Source organism: Xyrauchen texanus, chromosome 28, assembly GCF_025860055.1.
Source record: "Xyrauchen texanus isolate HMW12.3.18 chromosome 28, RBS_HiC_50CHRs, whole genome shotgun sequence".
Lineage (NCBI taxonomy): Eukaryota > Metazoa > Chordata > Actinopteri > Cypriniformes > Catostomidae > Xyrauchen > Xyrauchen texanus.
Genome location: NC_068303.1, coordinates 15,427,188 through 15,445,856, shown reverse-complemented (window position 1 = coordinate 15,445,856; position 18,669 = coordinate 15,427,188). Strand labels below are relative to the sequence as shown.

At 39.5% G+C, this 18,669-nt stretch overlaps 1 protein-coding gene across 1 annotated transcript in view; it reads right to left on the bottom strand.

Annotated features, from left to right (window-relative positions):
• Nucleotides 1-11,250, bottom strand: part of LOC127622136 (uronyl 2-sulfotransferase-like) — a 99,390-nt gene extending 88,140 nt beyond the window's left edge. The window contains exon 1 of the mRNA XM_052096087.1: nt 10,695-11,250. Within this exon, the coding sequence (XP_051952047.1) occupies nt 10,695-10,923 (229 nt within the window). The 5' untranslated portion in view covers nt 10,924-11,250. The remainder of the gene's footprint in view (nt 1-10,694) is intronic.
• Nucleotides 11,251-18,669: the final 7,419 nt, after the last annotated feature.

Sequence of the window (18,669 nt, the reverse complement as noted above, 5' to 3'; positions counted from 1 at the left end):
ATGCCCTGAACAGACGCCGGTTTATTTGATCTTGACCGTCGACTGTGAGTGACGTCACTTCCCAAGACAAACACGCCCCATAGCATAATCCCACCCTTGACCCTGATTGACAGGTTTCCGTGTAAGGCGTCAATGGAAATACTAAGGGAATTAGTATTCCATTTGAGTTTTGGCTGACTACATACGCGATGCTGAGAAAGTGAAAAAGCAGACATGGTAATTGAAATTGCTATTTAAATATGACAGGGCCAAAACTCGTAAGATATGGGAAACACAGTTGCAAACGGACTTTGCTTTTCCATTTGAAATTTGGCAGTCACTGTGCGTTCGCTTAAACGAAAATGCAAACGGTAATGCGCGATTTGCAATTGCGTTTGGATTATGTCACATTTTATGCGTCCACAAATTGAAAATGCAATTGCAAATACAATTTGCAATTCCTTTTGAATAATGTCCGGAAAATCATTCCATACCATTTATTTCATCTTAGGAAATAAAACAAAATAATATGTAACAATATAATGCCTTATTAACATTTTCCAAACAAAGCCTTCCACAGTGTGTGTGTATATATATATATATATATATATATAGAGAGAGAGAGAGAGAGAGAGAGAGAGAGAGAGAGAGAGAGAGAGAGAGAGAGAGAGAGAAATGCATTAAAATAGCACCAATTCAAGTAACATAAAAATGTTTGCTAAGTCTAAGTGGGAGGTTGACAAATTGAAATAACATAACATAAGTTGCATATTCATTGCAATGGGCATTAAATCTCTTAAACACTCATCATCCACAATATTAATCATCCGGCAGACTGTGGCTATCCGCTTTGTTACAGCAATCATGAAGCCGCGTTCATGATCGCGTCAGGGTGCTTTGAACTCCACATAAATGAAGCACTTGGTGTGCTTCTGTGGTAAATAAAATGCGCCTTACTTAGGCTGCAAAATACTTGATTGCTTTCACATGTACCATCTAGGCTTGTTTTGTACGACAAAAAAAAAAAAAGCTCTTTTCCCCATCACTTTATCATTGACATGAATCACTGCTAAATGTAATGGTGTGTGCGTCAGTGTAATGACTCGGGCCAACACATCGCAAAGGTTCCTCCCTTCCAACCAGTGTTTATGCTGTTTATGCTGTATTAACGGTAAATGCATTAATTGCAATTAAGAAAAATTAATGCGTAAAAATGTTTTAATCGCATGTGTTACCGCATTCATTTTGACAGGTCTACTAAAAATATAAAACTAGATAGACAGAATATAGATAGACTACTTCAGTTGTAGAACGACAAATCAACTAGTCGACCATCATGAACCATCCCTACTGTGAAGGAAGCAAAGGTGTTTCTAGGGAGATTCTGTTTGTTTTTAAGTGTGATGTGAGGAATGTGTGTCTGTGGGTGTACAGAAAGTTTACGTCAATGCATACGGCAGAAGAACTCTCTCCTCTCTTCATCACACATGTCTAATTGTTCCAATGTGACTGTTATTTGCAGTTGCCCTTAACTCTAACATGCTGCTGCTATAGCTTTTTGTTATTTTGTATTTTCTCCTTTCATTGGTACAAGGCCACGCTAACCATCTACTGTTGAACTCACTGGCCTCTCCAACCCACCCTGTTATACTCTCTGTTCACAGGCCATTTGCCAAGGAATCACACAATGACTCAGTTGCATTACTGTAAGTCGACATTGGAAGCAGTGTGGAAAGAGAGCGATTCAGAGAGAAAAAGACTCAAGGTTAAAATGAAAGTGTACAGGATAAAAATAATCTTGTGATATTTTGCGGGCCAGATTCGAAACCTGCATCACCCACATCAGCATGTGGGCTAATCATAAGGCCACGGCTCTGACAGATTTGGATGGCTCACTTTAGAGCTTCTCTTAATTTTTCTTCCAATTTTAGAGGTAAAAAGAGTCAACATTCCATTTTTAATATTCTAAAAGGGTTTGAAAGTCACAGTACCATAACTAGGGGTGTAAAGTAATGAATTACAAATACTCACGTTACTGTAATTAACTACTTTTTCCCAAGAATTGAACTTTTTTAAGTACCGTAATTTCCGGACTATTGAGCGCACCTGAATATAAGCCGCACCCACTGATTTTTAAATAAAATATTATTTTGAACATAAATAAGCCGCACCTGTATATAAGCCACAGGTGCCTACCGGTACATTGAAACAAATGAACTTTACTCAGGCTTTAACGAAACACGGTGTGGCAGCAGGGGCGTGGTCAAGCGCCCGTCCGGGAGAGAAAAGCGGTAAGGGCGCTTACACCTGAGCTAAATTATGTCTAACACCGGTGTCTAATTTCAGTAAGATTGGGGAGAGCGGCATAAAAAGGCAGCAGCCACAGAGCTGAGAAAGTGACACACGTCAGTCTAGTGTTGGCGCATAGAAGAATTGAGAAACTTTATAAAATTGATTGTAAACATTGCTGTGGCCATTAAAAGCCTTACCTGGAACGTCAAGTGCCCTGCTGAAAACTGTCACACTGGTGCCCGTGTGACAGTTTTCCCAAGAAGGACACGTGAAGCAGGGCACTTGAAATTAGACACCGGTGTTAGACATAATTTAGCGCAGGTGTAAGCGCCCTTACAGCTTTTCTCTCCCGGACGGGCGCTTGACCACGCCCCCGCTGCCACACACGGCTTGTAATAAAACATTTGCAGTAAACAGTAGCCTACCAAGAAAGTCATTGGTCACTATCTTCCTCGTCCTGTGCACTGATACCACTGAAGTCATCTCCTTCGGTGTCGGAGTTGAATAGCCTCAGATTTAATTGTCTTTTTGCACTGAGTCAATTCATCACGATGAAGTTTCCAACGTCTTATCATCGACTCATTAAGACCAAGCTTCCGTGCAGCAGCTTATTTTCCAACAGCCAGATCAAACGCCTTCAACTTGAAAGCAGCATCGTATGCGTTTCTCCATGTCTTTGCCATGGTGAGGGTGACAAAATGACTACCGTAATCAGAATGATGGGAAGTTTGAGCGCGCTCGATTTAATCTAAACAGTAAACAAAAAAAGCTGTTTTGACCTTAACCCGTTCGGCAATTTCTAATGAAAGCTTCACGCCGCCAAAATACTGAGCACGTCACAGAATGTTTTTTTTATTTTTTTTATATAAAATTTGAAAGCGGGAAAAATCCATATATTAGCCGCGTCATTGTATAAGTCGCGAGGTTCAAAGCGTGGGAAAAAAGTTGCGGCTTATAGTCCGGAAATTACGGTAGTTTAAAAATTGTATACTTTTAATTTTACTTTAATTGCTGTAACTATACTTTTACAGTGCTATTTTCCCACCATTTGTCTTCACTACTTCCCTGTCCTGATTTAATTTTTGATTGGCTAGGGAGAGTCTCGTGACTCCCATCAAATCAAATCACACCTAAAAAACTTGAACAGCAGCTGCAGATCTGGGTCCAACTCTTTTGGATGTAGAGAAAGCCTCAAGCACAGTTTACAGCTGAACATCTCGGCCGCACATGGATGGGCTTTTCGCAGTGAAAAAAGCCAATTGCATGATCATGTCATGTGAGTTTAACTTGCTCAAGCCAGGTATCAGCATTAATACTCTCCTCTAATTTGAAGAAACATATCGAGGTAAATTTCATATTTCTGCTTACTAGATTCTCTTACTGGTATCAATAGGGCTGGGCAATACAATTATCTAGATGTTTACAGGAAAAAAGGAGATGTCCTTGATCAAATATTTGAGTAATTTTCTATATTTAGCCTATGTTTTACATCTAGAACAGGAGTGTTCATTACAATGATCGTAATAGCAAGAGCATCACTGGTTGGTTGATCTAGATGAAATATAAAAGATTGACTTTATTTCTGTAGCTGCGTGTTGTTCGATTGACAGATGGCTAATGTTTGAGCACTAATGCGAAAATGATCTATATGATCAAATACACTTTATAATTCCGCCAATGCCTGTTTTGATGAGGATTTAATGTAAACGCAGTCGATTTGGTCTAGAGTGAACTTAAACAGTGGGACAAAAAGCTAATTTGCATCAAAATGTCAGACTTGAAGTGTACATGTAACCGAATAGAGCACTGTTTAATAGGCTATGTCATATAAAGATATAAATTAGAGATGCACCGATCGACCGGCCAGGGACCGGAATTAGCCGATTTTCTGCATGCTTGGCCGGACCGGTGACCGGCCAGTCAGCCTCACGTCTTTCCGATTCCAAGCCGGTCCGTTTTGTTGCCAGCGACGCAGGCAATAACGTCACAGCCACACGTAAACGTCATTGGCGTGGAAGATCTTCACTGTGAGTGAAGAATACATAAAGTTTGAAATGTGTAATAATTGTTAGGCCAAAGTAAACTGTGGGGGAACCACCACAATAACTTTCGGATCAACAAACCTAATCAGACATTTATAACACCATCACCCAGCTGAAAATGCCCATTTTAAAAAAGAAGCTAAAAAGTGAAAGCGGCTAAAGCTAGCCAGACCTTAGAGCCATCCACAAGTCAGCAGCCTCTCCTATCATCCCTTGGAATGAGTAGCGAAAAGACCAAAGCAATTGCGAGGAAAATTATGGAATTCATGGCCCTGGATGACCAGCTGTTCTCCATAGTTGAGGACAGAGGGATCAGAAATCGGATACATTTCCTCGATACAGAGTAGGAGGTACTTTCCGATGTCGCATTGCCCGAGTTGTTTAATCTTGTGTCATGTCACACACGCAGCCTGTTATCTATCAACATTTGGGTACACAAATCCAGGAGAGGGGTGCTGGATGGCAGAAAGGAGTACAATGTGGCCCCCCATATGCTATTTAAAGAAATAATTCACACAAAAATTTAAATTCTCTTATCATTTAATCACCCTTATGCCATCTGTCTATGACTTTCTTACTTCAGAACACAAATTAAGATTTTTAGAAGAATATTTCAGCTCTGTAGGTCATCACAACGCAAGTGCATGGGTGCCAATATTTTTACACTCCAAAAAGCACATAACGGCAGAATAAAAGTAATCCATATGCCTCCAGTGGTTTACTCCATGTCTTCAGAAGTAATATGATAGGTGTGGGTGAGAAACAGATCAATATTTAAGTAACTTTTTTGCTAGAAATTCTTTTCCCTGTCCAGTAGCTGGCATAAGCCTGAAGAATGCAAATCACCAAAAACACAAGAAGACGAAAGTGAAAGTTAAATTGGAAATTGACTGAGCAGGGAAGAGAATTTATAGTAAAAATGTACTTAAATATGGAACTTTTTCTCACCCAGACCTATCATATTGCTTCTGAAGACATTGATTTAACCACTGGAATCATATGGATTACTTTTATGCTGACTTTTGTGATTTTGGGAGCTTCAAAATATTGGCACACATTCACTTGCATTGTATGGACCTACAGAGCTTAGATATTCTTCTAAAAATCACAATTTGTGTGCTGCTGAAGAACAAAAGTCATACACATCCGGGATGGCGTGAGGGCGAGACACCGACTAGCATTCTGAACCACCTCCTAGTAGTAGTCAAGCTAAATAACAGTGGTGTACTTGAGCAGCGTCCAAAAGCAAGTGATTTAACACACGCATGTTCACTTAGTGTACACATTGAATCACAGCCCAGTCAAAAGTAACACCTGCTCTTAAAATAAATAGGACAGAAGCTCTTCATCCTGCTTCAAGAGAGAGAGAGAGAGAGAGAGAGAGAGAGAGAGAGAGAGACCTTAACAGTAGGTAAAAGCCATATTATTCTGTGTATAACTCCTTTGCTTGGGTTTATATCCATGGCTGTCCACAACTTATTCAATCATCCCATTGGATCCAGTTCATCCAATGGTTTCCCACATTTCAGAGATTCGTCCATATACAAAATAACTACTTTGCAACAAGCTTGCCATGTCTATACAGTAGGGGTTGCAAAAATATATTGATTAGTCGAGTCGAATTCAACTAATGACATCATTATCCCAACACGATAAAGCAATAACTGATTGGATGATTCAGTAATACTCATCAGGAAAGCGCTACCTGATTCGATACAGAAACTATACCCCAACCCCTAAACCTAAACACATCAGGTAGAGATTTCCTCATTAATATGAATGATTCTTCCCTATGTTTTGGAAATCCGCCACCCGCTGTATTTCTTACAGAAGCGTTTTGTAAATCACATGGAAAGCTACTATAGAACTTCAGGCTGAGAGAGTTGATTAACTACATGTAGTGGAGTGGTGGTGGCGTAGTGGGCTATAAGCACATAACTTGTAATCAGAAGGTCACTGGTTCGATCCCACAGCCACCACCATTGTGTCCTTGAGCAAGACACTTAACTCCAGGTTGCTCCGGGGGGATTGTCCCAGTAATAAGAGCACTGTAAGTGGCTTTGGATACAAGTGTCTGCCAAATGCATAAATGTAAATGTAAACTACATTAGTTATAGTCGACTAGTCAATGCAACCCCTAATACACAATGAGGTTCAAAAGTCTGACTCAGCATTGGAAATCTGGGATTCAGAATCTAATTTTAGCGTGAAAAATCTGGATTTTAAAAAGGTTACAACAAAGAAACGTATATGATGCAAAATGAAAAAGAAACATTGAACCCTAAAAAGGTTTTTGTAAGAAGATGAGGAGATGAACAATAAGTTGGTCAATTTTTTGGTCCCTGCAAATACTGAGGGCATGTGACATTGTAGCATTAAATTCATTTTCTGAAGTATCTTCATGTTCTTGCACTTTTTAGTGTTAGATTCTAGATAGAGATTGTTTAGTTTAGATTCTGCACTATTTCCTGCAGGTCTCCAGTAAAATTTACAAACTATGTTTGATTTCTCATATCTTGAAAATGCATAAAGGCGTTTGCATGATATTTGACATCCTTCTACGACTTATTGTAAAGAATAATACATAAATAAAAAATAAAAATTTCAATGGCAGCAAATTTAGTTTCTTCTCTTTCATCATGTTTTGGGGGATCATTGATTTATTTATTTGTAGCAAGTTGTTTCTCACAATGATGTCACAGCGACATAATTTTGTTATTTACAAAAAGTCGTAGAAGTATGCCAAAAAATCGTGTAAACGTCTATGCATTTTTAATATACAGTATGAGCAATCCAACATAGTTGCCCTATTTTTTTGGGCCACCCTGTGTAGGTTAATCTCTGACTTTCACCATGTTAACTCCTTTGTATATAAGGTTATATTTTATTGTCTCAGTTAAAGCACACAAGGTGCTCTTTGGAACGTTAATTATACAATGCTAGCTGGGAAAACATGGATCCTCAGGTTTCCAAACTTGAGTTTGGAAACATTGCATATTGAAGCATTGCACATTGAAGTATGAGAAATATCAGATATCCCTACATGTACATATACTGTACAGTATATTGTATGTGGCCATATACGTGGCCATAAGACTGCAAGACTTTGGTTCCCTGCCAGATTTGTGGACAAGGCTCCCTCAGTGAACATCAGTGTTTTGGGTGAGATTATGGCTGACTGGCAACCATAAATGCTCCTGGGTGTGATGATGGAAGTGCTGATGGGTAAAGAGTGAGACTTGAGAAGATGACAGATGAAAGTACACCAGAACAGAATCCTCTGAAGTTAAGAGCCACTTGGAAAAAGCTCTAAAATCTTGTGAAGCGACATCCACCAAACTCGGCCCCGGTGTAGGGTAAATTATTTTAAAAGAGTAATCCACAACAAATTATTCATCTAAATATTTTATCAGATTACTTTGCTTTATTGGTAGAGGCAGGCTAAATACATACAAACTGTGCTGTTGTGATTTAATGTGCAGAGTAACGTAATATTTTCCACAGTGTCCGATATTAAAATCAGTGCGACACACTTTGCAAAAGGCATGGCCATTGTCGATATAGGTTCGAGAAATATGAAATAAAATGTTTCCGTCCAGCTGTTGTTATATTTACATGTATATTTGATTTTTTCTGCCTCCTCCCATCTACCAGTGATGCTTGATTTAACTTCCTGCGTCTATTACCTGCGCAGATATCAACAGCACAACTAGGTTGTAGATTGCCAGGTTGAGGTCACAAATGATTGAAATTTTTGTGATGTGTCGATTATGTGAGTAGGATGCATTTCATACAAGATCTGGCAACTGGACAACCTTGGAATAATATATTGATGTGATTATTCATATAATGAGGTTTGGGCCATACAAATTACGGGAGTTTCCTGGGAGAAATAAAAAAACGGGAGGGGGCGGGAGATGGGTGTGAAATACGGGAGACTCTCGGGAAAAACATGAGTGTTGACAAATATGCTGTAAACTCTTGTTGTCCACGCAGAGGTGTCAGCTTGAACTGGTCAATAATTACTTAATGAATGAACTGTGTAGGCTAACTTTTTAAGTACTCAGAAAACACTAAAGCAGACAGCAACTCTAAACAGAAAAATCAGCACGTACATATTATTGTTATTATATTGATTTACTATTTTCAAAGCATTTGCGAGCTGCTTAAAATATGCTCTTATTTACCATTCACACCACTGACATTCAACAATGCACAAAAAATATTTAGATATTTTGGGCAGCGAAATGTTTTGTTTATAAAAATGCAGGGCTGGATTTGTAATCTGGCATACCAGGCTTTTTCCTGGTGGGCCAACGCACTTTGGGGTCGATCAAATATCACAATTTTCGGCAGCAGCTGCTGTGAGACCCACATTAACGCATCAGGATTTTAGGTGCATGCGCAGTGTGCAGAATTGCCCCACGTTGTGATGTTCTCCGCAAATTAACTAGACAATCATGTCCATGTTAAATGGCCCGAATATTAGCAGTGGGCTTTTCCAGTGTTTTTGGATGTAACATTTGCTATCAAATCTAGATGCTAATTACTACTGTGATGACTCATTTGTATGTATTTTCCCAAACCAGTTGGCAGATAGGGACTTAGAAAGAAATCTCAGTATAGATTATTATTTCTTTAGATTGGGACAATTTTAGATAAATCTAAGATAAACTGAAAGGACAAATTGAAAATGAAGTAGAAATAAAAACTAAATTATATTCGAAACAATAATAACACTGTTGTAATGGCTAACACAGCTTTCACTTTCTTTAGTCTATATTTGTTTTTTGTCAAGTTTTTGTTATATTTATATTGACAAATTGCTTTTCTTAGTTGTGAAGGTTAAAATAAGCTTAAACTATTGATGTTGAGTTTTCAGTTACAATTGTAATTCAGATTCATTCAGACTCAGACTTAATTGTTTAAAGAATCGGACTTGACTAAGGTCGACACGAAACCAACACTACTAATTTTTGACTAATACATAATTAGATTACAGTAACAAATTACTTTGTAATTAGATTACACCCAACACTGCAAAAACAGGCCTTCAGACTGTTCTGGAATAGTGTGCTGTGTCTTTTCTAGCTGATCAGACTTAAAGTTTTCCCAAAGCAGGCAATCAATATTCCAAAAAATCCCATAGACTAGCGTTGACAGAATGTTCAAACCATGATAGCCCACGCACATCACCCAGACATCTATTTGATGTGTGTGTTTACATCTAGAAGACATATTTTTTACATTGTTTGCTCATCTGCAATACATCTACAAGACATTTCCTCTCGGATGCCAATAAGACATTTAGCAGAAGTCTTTGAGACATTTATGTTTTCGAATGTTTGTAAATCTGATCTTTTTAAGATGTTTAACAGATGTTAATTAAAAATGTGATGTTTTCCAGAAACAGACATCTTGGAGATGTACCTGTGCTATCTGGGAACGGCCAACTGTCAAAAAATTTGAATCTCTCTGGTGGTTTGTTTTACTTCAAGGTCGGTTTAATCTTCAAACCTCAAGCTTTTAAAAGTAGTTTAAACTTTTCAGGCCAGGCTGCTTTCTATGACAACACACGATGGTCCTTGTGTTCTGCATCTCTCTCTCTCTCTCTCTCTCTCTCTCTCTCATATATAGACCTCTTGCGCAAGTAAAACAAAATGCAGAAATATTTTATATTTAGTCTATTTATATTTAGAAATATTTTATATTTCTGGTCTTATAGGTCAGACTATAATTTACTTGCTGTACCTTTTATCTAAGCTCTGAATACCCTTCAACAAACTTTACAGAATCAGAATGAGCTTTATTGCCAAGTGTTCTCAGGTACACAAGGGAGGTTCTCAGGTTTTTTAGGAGAAACAAGTGCACAGAAAACATTACAGTGAGACACAGAATATTAAACAAGAGCTGTTAAACACATAACAAGAAAACATAAATTATAGAAATAACATGTTCAAGTGGATTTGCGATGAGTTACTTGGTCGCAGCATGTGACCCGGTTGCCGGGTTATTTTGTTTTGATACACAGCCAGCATGAGCCGTACTTTACCATGACAGATGCTTGCGTTTAACGGAAACCTCAGACATAACAACTGCAAAATGACTGAATAAGGAAAATATATAACCATCTTCCGTTTAGGTATCTATGGGAGAGTCCGGCGGTTAATTCTGTGAAATACACCCAGAAAACTCACTGACACCAGACATTCCATGGGAGACTTTCTCCTTTACGTAAAGGTGAGGACGTAAAAAAAGATAAGAACTTGCCCTAACACGTCCAAACAACAAACTGCGCGGAAACCTCAACGGAAATGTTGGACACTTTGATACCGTCGCGATTGCAAACATGTGAGAAACAGAGAGGACGGTGATTCTTACCAAGATACTGTCTGAACTCCAGCAGAACTTTAGGGGGTCCTCCGTTCAGCTGATAAAACATTGAACCGAGACAGAAGAGAAACAGTGTGGCCATACAGAAAGCATAATCGCGTAAGGAGAATCGAAGCCCGATAGACGATACCCAGAACCCCCTCCTGTTGTTCGGATCTCTGCTGCTGTGATTCGCGGTGTGATTCTTTAGACGGGAACTGCTGCTGTAATTCTTCATCGTCTCCTCACATGGAAGCGCCGAGAATGGTAGTCACCCATCCGCCTCTTTAGATAAGAACTTTTTAGTAAATATAAAAAACTAAACCCACTTTACAAAACACTAAGCGAACGCAGGCAGTAGGCTAAGATATCTATCCGTTTGAACTCTTTTTGTCTTGCCTGCTCTTGCTGAGCTATTTTTGCGAATGAAGGTGGGAATCCATCCTCTGCTTTTTGGGGTTAGTGTCGGTGTCAGATTACTGAATGTGGAGGAGAAAGTTCAGCCGGAGGATGGACTCAACTCAAACTCATATACTGACGTGTGCCGGCCCGCTTAGCACCACCATGCGGAGGATCCCTGAAACAGCTAAGACTGCTGGGGTCACATTCACTACATCAGTGGTAAAAAAAAAAAAAAGAACCTTTAAAGCATAAAAAAATATTATACACACATGTGTGTGTGTGTGTGTGTGTGTGTGTGTGTGTGTGTGTGTGTGTGTGTGTGTGTGTGTGTGTGTGTGTACACAGTACTTTTACAAATATTAGTATACTTTTGTATACTAATTAATTTAAAATTCAGGATGTGCATTTTAGTTTAATTAAATATTCAGATGACATAGCACATGTCTGCCTTTTGCAAGGAGGAAAATAAATTAATAATCTCCAGAGTTGGTGTCGGTTGAGTGCACTTGAGATTCATTTTAATTAAACCAAAGAATAAATAGAAAGCAGGAAGCAGGAAAGATCTGAGCTAGTAGAATCTTTAATACTGTGCTGACCAGCTGGCCATCTTCACACATATCTTCAACATATCACTGGAGCAGTGTGAAGTTCCCTGCTGCTTCAAATGCTCCACAATCATCCCGTCCCAAAAAACCCAAGAACAAAGGACTTAATGACTACAGACCTGTTGCTCTGACGTCTGTGTTCATGAAGTAATTTGAGACACTGATGGTGGCCCACCTGAAGGACATCCACTGAACCATTTCTGGATCTCCTTCAATATTCTTATAGAGCAAACAGGTCTGTGGATGATTCAGTCAATATTGGACTGCATTACTTCAACATCTAAACAGACCAGGCACTTATGCAAGGATACTATTTGTTGACATAAGTTTGGCTTTTATTAACATCAGCCCTGCTCTCCAATGGACTAAATTAACCCAGCTCTATGTTCCCAGCTCTATCTGTCAGCAGATCACCAGCTTTCTGACAGACAGGCAGCAGTTAGTGAGAATGGAGAAATTCCCCTCCAACACATGTATAATCAGCACTGGTTCCCCCCCAGGGATGTGCGCTCTCCCCACTACTCTGCTCCCTCTACACAAATGACTGCACTGCCAAGGACCCCTCTGTTAAGCTCTTGAAGTTCGCTGTCAAAACTACAGTTATCGACCTCATCCAGGACGATGATGATTCAGCATACAGAAGGGAGGTTGAACAGCTGGCCTTCTGGTGCAGTCAAAGCAATCTGGAGCTGAACACGCTTAAAACAGTGGAGATGATTGTGGACTTTAGGAGGAACACCTGAACAACACTGTGGGAGCAGTTGAGTCATTCAGGTTCCTGGTCACTACCATCTCACAGGACCTGAATTTTGTTAAAGGCCCAGCAGAGGTTGTACTTCCTTCGCCAGTTGAGGATATTTAACCTGCCACAGGTTCTGCTGATGCAGTTCTACTCAGCAGTTATTGAGTCTGTCCTCTGCACGTCTATAACTGTCAGCTACCAAGTCAGACATCAGAAGACTTCAAAGGATAGTTTGGACTGCTGAGAGGATTATTGGCGCTCCCCTACCCACCCTGCTAGAACGGTACACATCCAGAATGACGAAAAGGGCTGTTGACCCCATTCACCCAGCACACTTCCTCTTCAAACTGTTAACCTCTGGTCGGCACTACAGAGCACTGAGGCCCAGAACAGCCAGGCACAGGAACAGTTTTTTTCCCTCAGGCCATTCACCTCATGAACAGTTAAAACTTCCCCCAGATACTTTCCTGGTCAATACAACCATGTGCAATATTCAATCCATCCACTCCTACTTATATCCATATTTCATTTATATTCTTTAACATATCCTTCCTCTTATTCAATACATTACATCACCTGCACATAACTGTATATCTGAATATAAAATATTCTAACTACATTTATACACTATTGTATATTTCTCTTTTTTATCTGTTATATAATTTTTTTATATGTCATTATATGTATATATGTTTAAATGTATATGTTTGTATGAATGTATTTACGTTGCATTCTCTTGCACTGGAAGCTTCTGACACCATGACAAATTCCTTGTGTGTGTAAGCATATTTGGCAATAAAGCTCATTCTGATTCTAATTCTGATTGGTGTGCACCCTGTGTAGTAGCTTGTAGTTTTATATATCTTGGAACATTTATAGATATTCATCTTAATTTTACTGAAGAATACAGATTATGTTTTTTAAAACGCAATGCAGAAACTGCATCTTATTAGGAGGTTGAACCACTTTGGTGTAAGTAAAGACATTTTAGAAATGGCTTAAAAGCAGGGGAGGACTGGCCATGGAGAGAACTGGGACTTTTTCTGGTGGGCCGGTCACAAAACGGGCCCCAAACATGCTGCAATAAGCTGTAACGGGCTGCTGCGTTATACCATGAAAGCCACAACAGGCTGAAGAGGGCCGCAAAACGGCGTCGCAATATGCCGAAGGGGGCCAGTTTCCATTGAAAATCTATGGCCAATTTCTCTTCCCAGTCCGCTCTTGCTAACAAGAATCTCATGGAGAGCATTTTATCTTTCAATATGACATGTGGTACGGAAACTGAATGTACCATATATTGTATATATATATATATATATATGCACACACATATACATGAACTGTAAATAGTTGTGTTCTGTTTGTAGTGCATCTGTGCATCTGTCTATCTATCTATCTATCTGGCTGTCTGTCACTCTGTCTGTCGATCTATCTGCGTGTCACCTAAAATTAAAGCAGCCCTTTTTGTAAAAACAGGGCTGTGTTTTTGGAAGTAGTCCACTTCATGTAGTGTTATTCTTTAAAAGTACAGTAAAGGCTACAGTGAAGAAAGGAATAGCAGGGATGAATTAAATAAATGGGCTATAAATAAAGAATTCAGTCAAGAGTAAAGTTTATGATCTGAAAACAGGCAAATTTGACTCTTTCACCCATGTAGGTAGGTGTCAGGATAATAAAACCAGTTTGCTTCACAATGGATTAATTTATAGTGCAATACAATACCTTTTATTTCACTGAGGAATGCTAAATCAAATGAAATAATGTCTTTATTTTTACATTTTATGCATTTGGCAGACGCTTTTATCCAAAGCGACTTACAGTGCAATTATTACAGGGACAATCCCCCCGGAACAACCAGGAGTTAAGTGCCTTGCTCAAGGACACAATGGTGGTGGCTGTGGGGTTTGAACCAGCAACCTTCTGATTAACAGCCCTGTAGAAATAATATCATGTCTGGCATTTACACAGAAGTGAGAAAGGACAGAAATATGCCTCCTCTTCAAACTGTGGTTGCTGCTGTCTCACTTTATGTGGTTTCTTGAGGGTTTTTTTTCTTATTCCTTTTTTTAAAGGATGATGATTAGAGATAATTGGCAGACTGTTTTGTATGAAGGTGTATGAAGGAAACTGCTTCCAATAAGTTCATGTCTATCAGTGTTCTAGGGATGAGGTGAGAGAGCGGGATCAAAGTACAGCAATCCTTTAATTGACAATGACAAGAAGGCGGAGATACATAGATGATGATGACTAGTGTTACCAAAATAAGACATTTGTGTCAACATAAACAGTGTAATAACTAACAAAGAACAAGAACTGTCAAGGATGGAACTAAGCTAGAGGGTATATATATACATAAACCTCCGTGGTCGTGAGCACAGGCAGAGTCTGGGGAATAACCTCTGTGGTCGTGAGCATGGGCAGAGACTGGGGAGAAGGTGTCCTATTCCTTCTCCTTTTCCGGACAGCTGAGAGCGTAGTTACTTGAACGGTCGAGGTCACAGGTATAGACTCTGGGATGGTCGAGGCTACTGGCATTGGCTCTGGCTCGTTAACCGTGGCAGGCATGGCCACTGGTTGTGGCCCAGGGTTCCTGCCATAATTCACAGTGTAAGGGTAAAATGCCACCTCCGCGGTCGCTACCGCTGACTGCATTAGGGAATCGACAACCAGTGCTTTGAGACGGTAGCCCCCCTTCCATCCTTTAATTTACAATGCCAAGAAGGTGGAGATACATAGAAGATGATGACTAGTGTTACCAAAATAAGACATTTGTTTGTGTCAACATAAACAGTGTAATAACTAACAATGAATAAGGACTGACAAGGATGGTACTGAACTAGGTACCTATACAACTAGGTACAGTGCCTTGCGAAAGTATTCGGCCCCCTTGAACTTTTCGACCTTTTGCCACATTTCAGGCTTCAAACATAAAGATATAAAACTGTAAATTTTTGTGAAGAATCAACAACAAGTGGGACACAATCATGAAGTGGAATGAAATTTATTGGATATTTCAAACTTTTTTGACAAATAAAAAACTGAAAAATTGGGCGTGCAAAATTATTAAGCTCCCTTAAGTTAATACTTTGTAGCGCCACCTTTTGCTGCGATTACAGCTGTAAGTCGCTTGGGGTATGTCTCTATCAGTTTTGCACATCGAGAGACTGAAATTTTCGGTGAGGTTGGATGGAGAGCGTTTGTGAACAGCAGTTTTCAGTTCTTTCCACAGATTCTCGATTGGATTCAGGTCTGGACTTTGACTTGGCCATTCTAACACCTGGATATGTTTATTTGTGAACCATTCCATTGTAGATTTTGCTTTATGTTTTGGATCATTGTCTTGTTGGAAGACAAATCTCCGTCCCAGTCTCAGGTCTTTTGCAGACTCCATCAGGTTTTCTTCCAGAATGGTCCTGTATTTGGCTCCATCCATCTTCCCTGTCCCTGCTGAAGAAAAGCAGGCCCAAACCATGATGCTGCCACCACCATGTTTGACAGTGGGGATGGTGTGTTCAGGGTGATGAGCTGTGTTGCTTTTACGCCAAACATAATGTTTTGCATTGTTGCCAAAAAGATCGATTTTGGTTTCACCTTCTTCCACATGTTTGGTGTGTCTCCCAGGTGGCTTGTGGCAAACTTTAAACGACACTTTATGGATATCTTTAAGAAATGGCTTTCTTCTTGCCACTCTTCCATAAAGGCCAGATTTGTGCAGTATACGACTGATTGTTGTCCTATGGACAGAGTCTCCCACCTCAGCTGTAGATCTCTGCAGTTCATCCAGAGTGATCATGGGCCTCTTGGCTGAATCTCTGATCAGTCTTCTCCTTGTATGAGCTGAAAGTTTAGAGGGACGGCCGGGTCTTGGTAGATTTGCAGTGGTCTGATTCTCCTTCCATTTCAATATTATCGCTTGCACAGTGCTTCTTGGGATGTTTAAAGCTTGGGAAATCTTTCTGTATCCAAATCCGGCTTTAAACTTCTCCACAACAGTATCTCGGACCTGCCTGGTGTGTTCCTTTGTTATTCATGATGCTCTCTGTGCTTTAAACGGACCTCTGAGACTATCACAGAGCAGGTGCATTTATACGGAGACTTGATTACACACAGGTGGATTCTGTTTATCATCATTAGTCATTTAGGTCAACATTGGATCATTCAGATATCCTCACTGAACTTCTGGAGAGAGTTTGCTGCACTGAAAGTAAAGGGGCTGAATAATTTTGCACGCCCAATTTTTCAGTTTTTTATTTGTTAAAAAAGTTTGAAATATCCAATAAATTTCGTTCCACTTCATGATTGTGTCCCACTTGTTGTTGATTCTTCACAAAAAATTACAGTTTTATATCTTTATGTTTGAAGCCTGAAATATGGCAAAAGGTCGAAAAGTTCAAGGGGGCCGAATACTTTCGCAAGGCACTGTATATATACAACCCCAATTCCCAAGTTGGGAATGAAAAATGAAAAATAAAAGTGCTAACAATGCTAATAATAACAAAAAGGAGTGATTTGTAAATTATTTTCACCCTTTACTATATTGAAAGCACTACAACTAAACATTATATGATGTTTAACCTTGTGAATTTCATTGTTGTTTGAAAATGTACTGTAATTTCAAATCAGATGATTGCAACACACTCCAAAAAAGTTGATACAGGGGCAATTTAAGACTAATAACAATTTGACGAGTTGAAATAAGTCAATGTGAAACAGGAGATGTTAAACAGGTGAGGCAATCGTGTCATAGTATATAAGGAGCCTCCGAAAACAGCCTAGTCCTTCAAGAGGAAGGATCATTCGATACTTGTCAATTTGCCAAAAGATGCTTCAGCAAATAAACCAGCACTTTGAGAACAATGTCCCCCAAAGACAAATTGGAAGGATTTTGGGCATTTCACCCTCTACAGTGCACAATATAGTTAAAGGTTTCAAGGAATCTGGTAACATTTTGGTGTGTAAAGGGCAAGACGAAAACCACTTCTGAATGCGCGTGATCTCTGATCCCTCAGACATCACTGTCTTAAAAAAGACTTCTCTGGGCTCGTTCTCACCTTAGGTGGAAAGTAGAACAGTGGATCTGTGTTTTTTGGTCCATAGAGTCCACATTTCAAAAAGTATTTTGAAAAACACAGCCATTGTGTTCTCCTGGCAAAAAAGGAAAAGTACCATCCAAGCTGTTATCAGCATCAGGTCCAAAAGCCAGTGTCTGTATGGGCCAGGGGTGTGTCAGTGCCTATGGCATGGGTAACTCACACATCTGTGAGAACACCATGAATGCAGACAGATATGTAACATTTTGGAGAAACACATACTGCCATCCAGCACCGTCTTTTCCAGGGACGTCCCGGCATTTTCAGCAGGACACCTTCAAACCACATACTGTCCGGATTTGTAGTTCATGGCTGTGTAAGCAGAGAGTGTGGGTGCTAGATTGGCCTGCCGCAGTCCTGACCTGTCTCCAATTGAGAATGTTGGCGCATTATGAAGCGCATTAGATGGCAACAAAGACCCTGTAAAATTGTGCAGCTAAAGACCTACATAATGGATGAATGGGGGAAAATTCCACTTCATTGTTCAGTCTTCAGTGCCCAAATGCTTAATAAGTATTATTAGAACAAATGGGAATGTTTCACAGCGGTAAACACTCGACTGTCCCAAATTTGTTCCGAGTGTGTTGCAATCATCTGATTTGAAATTACTGTACATTTTAAAAAAACAATGAAATTCACAAGGAAAGCATCATATAATGTGTAGTTGTTGTGTTTTCAATTTAGAAAATGGTGAATATAATTTACAAATCACTCCTTTTTGTTTTTATTAGCATTTTTCATACTGAACCAACGTTTTCCGAATTGGGGTTGTGCACAATATGAAGATGAAGGAACAGGTGGCTGTGATAAGGAACAGATGGCAGCCATGAGGGCAGTGCATTCTGGGAAATATAGTCCGGGGGAAACAGAAGACAGAGGACGAAAACCACTTTAAAATAAGAGTCCTTGGAAACACGGTGACTGTGACAATATCTAATAATAAAAAACAAATCTCTGGTTATCTCTCAAGCTCCCAAACTGCATTCTTAAGATTGCTGAATATATATACATATACAGTCTATATATAAATTATATATATTTTATGCAAACAGGTTTCTGACACAGCTTGATATTTTATAGGTGAGATATACATGTACAAGGGAGTTTGTGAAACACACACACAAACACACGGTATGAAAGCTGTC